Source organism: Populus trichocarpa, chromosome 5, assembly GCF_000002775.5.
Source record: "Populus trichocarpa isolate Nisqually-1 chromosome 5, P.trichocarpa_v4.1, whole genome shotgun sequence".
Taxonomy (NCBI): domain Eukaryota; kingdom Viridiplantae; phylum Streptophyta; class Magnoliopsida; order Malpighiales; family Salicaceae; genus Populus; species Populus trichocarpa.
This window is the reverse complement of record NC_037289.2, coordinates 6,007,956-6,012,649: the sequence shown is the minus strand read 5'-3', so window position 1 is coordinate 6,012,649 and position 4,694 is coordinate 6,007,956. Positions and strand designations below refer to the sequence as shown.

The following is a 4,694-nucleotide window of genomic DNA, read 5'->3' as shown; positions in this document are numbered from 1 at the left end:
AGTAAATTTCTTATAATAAAATATTTTTCTTATGAATGTATTGATTTGAGTAAAAACATATTTAAATCTCTATCTTAATAAAATTTAGTCTTTATCGACCAAAAGAAGAAAAATAAAACCACCTCGTCCTCTCTCTCTCTTTTTATTTTATATAAAAAATCTTGGGCTCATTAAACAATTATTCATGAAACCAAAAAGTTAAACAGCCATTAGAGAGACAAAGAGATTATTTAAGTAGATGGATAAATGGGGTTTGGTTAGAGACACAAAACAAGGTTAAGGAAATGGGGTTCCAGAGAGAGAGAGAGAGAGTAGGCAGTGAGGCACATGGCATGTGAGCAACAGCTGTGTCCACTCCCCACTTGATAAATACCCTTCTTACAGTCTTTTGACTCTCTCTCTCCCCCCTAAGCTTCCTTCAGATAAATCCAAACTCTCTCTAAAAAAGAAACTAGAAAACCAGAGCTTGAAGCTCTCTACCTCTCTAATGGCCGCTCTCCAACGCTAAAGACTCCTCCTCTCTGTCTCTCTCTTTCAAATCCTATCAAGAACAATGGAAGCCCACTTCTTTGTCTCGCTTCTCTCTCTTATTCTCCTCTCACTACCACCTTTTTTTACCTCAGCAAACAAAGACACCCAAAACCTTATCAACTTCAAGACAACTCTCTCTAACCCATCTCTCCTACAAAACTGGCTTCCTGACCAAAACCCATGTATCTTCACTGGAGTTAAATGCCAAGAAACCACTAACAGAGTCTCCTCTATAGACCTCACTAACATTTCTTTAACCTGTGATTTCCATCCTGTGGCCGCATTCCTTTTGACTCTTGAAAACTTAGAGAGCCTTTCTTTGAAATCAGCGAACATTTCTGGCACTATTTCTTTCCCTTTTGGATCTAAGTGCAGCTCAGTTTTGAGCAACTTAGATCTATCTCAGAATAGTCTCTCCGGTTCTGTCTCTGATATAGCCGCTTTACGCTCTTGTCCAGCCTTGAAATCCTTGGGCCTTTCTGGCAACTCCATTGAGTTTTCAGTGCCTAAAGAGAAATCAAGTGGGCTAAGAGGGCTCAGCTTTACGTTTATTGATCTTTCTTTCAATAAGATTGTAGGCTCAAACGTGGTGCCTTTCATTTTATCTGGAGGCTGCAATGACTTGAAGTACTTGGCTTTGAAGGGAAATAAAGTGAGTGGAGATGTTGATTTTTCAAGTTGCAAGAATCTGCAGTATCTTGATGTCTCTTCAAACAATTTCTCTGTGACTGTTCCTTCATTTGGCGACTGCTTAGCTTTGGAGCACCTTGATATCTCTTCCAATAAGTTTTATGGTGATCTTGGTCGTGCAATTGGTGGTTGTGTTAAGCTCAACTTCTTGAATATTTCAAGCAACAAGTTTTCAGGTCCAATTCCAGTGTTTCCAACTGGGAATTTGCAGTCTCTTTCACTTGGCGGCAACCATTTTGAGGGGGAGATTCCTCTACATCTCATGGATGCTTGCCCAGGTCTTGTTATGCTTGATCTTTCTTCAAATAATCTCTCTGGTTCTGTCCCTAATAGTTTTGGTTCCTGCACTTCATTGGAAAGTTTTGATATTTCTACCAACAACTTCACTGGTGAATTGCCTTTTGATACTTTCTTGAAAATGACTAGTCTGAAGAGGCTTGATTTGGCATATAATGCTTTTATGGGTGGCTTGCCTGATTCTTTATCACAGCATGCTAGTTTGGAGTCTTTAGATCTGAGTTCTAATAGTTTATCTGGGCCAATCCCTGCTGGCTTGTGTCAAGTTCCAAGTAACAACTTCAAAGAGTTGTATCTTCAAAACAATAGGTTTACCGGGTCTATTCCTGCCACCCTCAGTAACTGCTCTCAACTTACAGCACTCCATTTGAGCTATAACTACCTCACTGGAACTATCCCTTCGAGCTTGGGAACGCTGAATAAGCTTCGCGATTTGAACCTTTGGTTCAACCAGCTCCATGGAGAAATCCCACTTGAGTTGATGAACATAAAAGCACTGGAGACTCTGATTCTAGACTTCAATGAGTTGACAGGAGTGATACCTTCAAGTATAAGCAACTGCACCAACCTTAACTGGATCTCATTGTCTAACAATCGATTAAGTGGTGAGATTCCAGCATCAATTGGCCAGCTTTGGAGCCTTGCAATTCTCAAACTGAGCAACAATTCGTTCCATGGTAGAGTCCCGCCAGAGCTTGGAGACAGTCGTAGCTTGATTTGGTTGGATCTTAATACCAATTTTTTGAACGGAACAATCCCACCTGAGCTGTTCAAACAGTCTGGCAGTATTGCTGTGAATTTTATCAGAGGAAAGAGGTATGTGTATCTGAAGAATGAAAAGAGTGAACAGTGTCACGGGGAGGGAGATTTGCTTGAATTTGCCGGAATAAGATCGGAACACCTGATTAGAATCTCCAGCAGGCACCCCTGCAACTTTACCAGAGTATATGGAGATTACACCCAACCCACATTCAATGATAATGGGTCAATGATCTTCCTTGATCTTTCTTACAACATGTTATCTGGCAGTATTCCAGCAGCGATTGGGAGTATGTCGTACCTCTATATCTTGAACTTGGGCCATAATAATCTCTCCGGAAACATTCCACAAGAGATTGGAAAGTTGACTGGTCTTGACATTCTCGACCTCTCCAACAATAGGCTCGAAGGGATGATTCCCCAGTCAATGACTGTCCTTTCATTGCTTTCAGAGATTGATATGTCCAACAATCACCTCACTGGAATTATTCCTGAAGGGGGCCAGTTTCAAACATTTTTAAATCGCAGTTTCCTCAACAATTCAGGCCTCTGTGGGATACCTCTTCCTCCATGTGGGTCGGGCTCAGCATCAAGCTCGAGTTCTGGGCATCACAAGTCTCATAGGAGACAGGCATCCCTGGCAGAGAGTGTGGCAATGGGATTGTTGTTCTCACTTTTCTGCTTCTTTGGTTTGATTATTGTTGCTCTGGAAATGAAGAAGCGGAAGAAAAAGAAAGAGGCAGCCCTTGATATCTATATAGACAGCCGCTCACACTCTGGCACCACAAATACTGCCTGGAAGCTGACGGCTCGTGAAGCATTAAGCATCAGTCTCGCCACATTTGATTCGAAGCCCCTGCGGAAGCTCACTTATGCAGATCTTCTTGAAGCAACGAATGGCTTCCACAATGACAGCCTCATAGGCTCTGGAGGTTTTGGTGACGTATACAAGGCAGAACTGAAAGATGGAAGCGTTGTAGCCATCAAGAAACTGATACATATCAGTGGACAGGGTGATAGAGAATTCACTGCTGAAATGGAGACCATTGGCAAAATCAAGCACGATAACCTTGTTCCACTCCTTGGTTACTGCAAGGTCAGAGAAGAGCGACTCTTGGTGTACGAGTACATGAAATATGGCAGTTTAGAAGACGTTCTACACAACCAAAAGAAAACAGGGATCAAACTGAACTGGGCTGCAAGAAGGAAGATTGCCATTGGTGCCGCCAAAGGATTAACTTTTCTTCACCATAATTGCATCCCACTGATCATTCACAGGGACATGAAATCTAGCAATGTCTTGCTTGATGCGAACTTGGAGGCCAGAGTCTCCGATTTCGGAATGGCAAGGCTTATGAGTACAATGGATACTCATTTGAGTGTTAGCACACTCGCAGGCACGCCTGGTTATGTTCCTCCCGAATACTACCAGAGCTTTAGGTGTTCCATCAAAGGGGATGTTTACAGTTATGGTGTAGTCTTGCTTGAGTTGCTGACAGGAAAAAGGCCAACAGATTCATCTGATTTTGGTGACAATAATCTTGTTGGGTGGGTGAAGCAGCATGCCAAATTGAGAATAAGCGATGTCTTCGATCCGGTGCTTTTAAAAGAGGATCCGAGCCTTGAGATGGAGCTCCTAGAACATTTAAAGGTAGCTTGTGCTTGTTTAGATGATCGATCAGGTAGAAGACCCACAATGATTCAAGTAATGACGATGTTTAAAGAAATCCATGCAGGGTCAGGCCTTGACTCACAATCCACAATCGCCACTGAAGATGGGGGTTTTAGTGCAGATGAAATGGTAGAGATGAGCATAAGAGAAGGCCCATAGCTAAGCAAGCAGTAGGTAAACAAGTCCTGTCGATTTTCCAGTGAATTCAAAACACAGGAAAGCAGAAAGAAGGTGGTGGTGATCACTGAAATGATTCATTCAGCTCCAACGAAATTTTCCTTCTTCTTCAACACTTGAAATGGCATAAAACTGCCTGCCTGCTTGATCGGCTTCTACAATTTGATGTATGTATCATGTCTTGTATCCCTCCCAGCAAACTCTCCGTTATTTTATACATAAAAAAGGTTGTTTAACTTGTGAAAAATATGTAAATATACAGTCTCGTCTGTTGTTAAGCTGCTTTGGAATTTTTTGTTAAATCTTCTGTTACAAACCAACCTCGAAATATAGAGCCTGCTGGGCTGGTTATCTGTGACCTCGGCATTAGTGACCTAGTAGAGGGTTGGATCTCTTGCCCCTTTCTTCATGCTCCTCCATCTGTTCTCATTCTCCTTTTCTTAAATTTCAGTTGCATGACAGCATTCCCATAATTTCTTTCTCTATTCTGGTAACGTAGGGTATTTTTGAACACGTTTTCTCGCACCAGGACTGATGAAATGACGAGAAAACAATTTTCTCATCTTCT

The 4,694-nt window shown here is 41.9% G+C and overlaps 1 protein-coding gene across 1 annotated transcript; it reads left to right on the top strand.

The window, feature by feature from the left end:
- The first annotated feature begins 285 nt into the window (after positions 1 to 285).
- On the top strand, positions 286 to 4,484 carry LOC7477141 (protein BRASSINOSTEROID INSENSITIVE 1). Its single transcript, XM_002307104.4, has one exon. The coding sequence runs from the start codon at positions 554 to 556 to the stop codon at positions 4,106 to 4,108; it is 3,555 nt and encodes a 1,184-aa protein (XP_002307140.3). The 5' UTR covers positions 286 to 553; the 3' UTR covers positions 4,109 to 4,484.
- Positions 4,485 to 4,694: the final 210 nt, after the last annotated feature.

Coding starts and splice junctions, on each gene's coding strand:
- LOC7477141 (XM_002307104.4), top strand. CDS start 554: ATGGAAGCCCACTTCTTTGTCTCGCTTCTCTCTCTTATTCTCCTCTCA.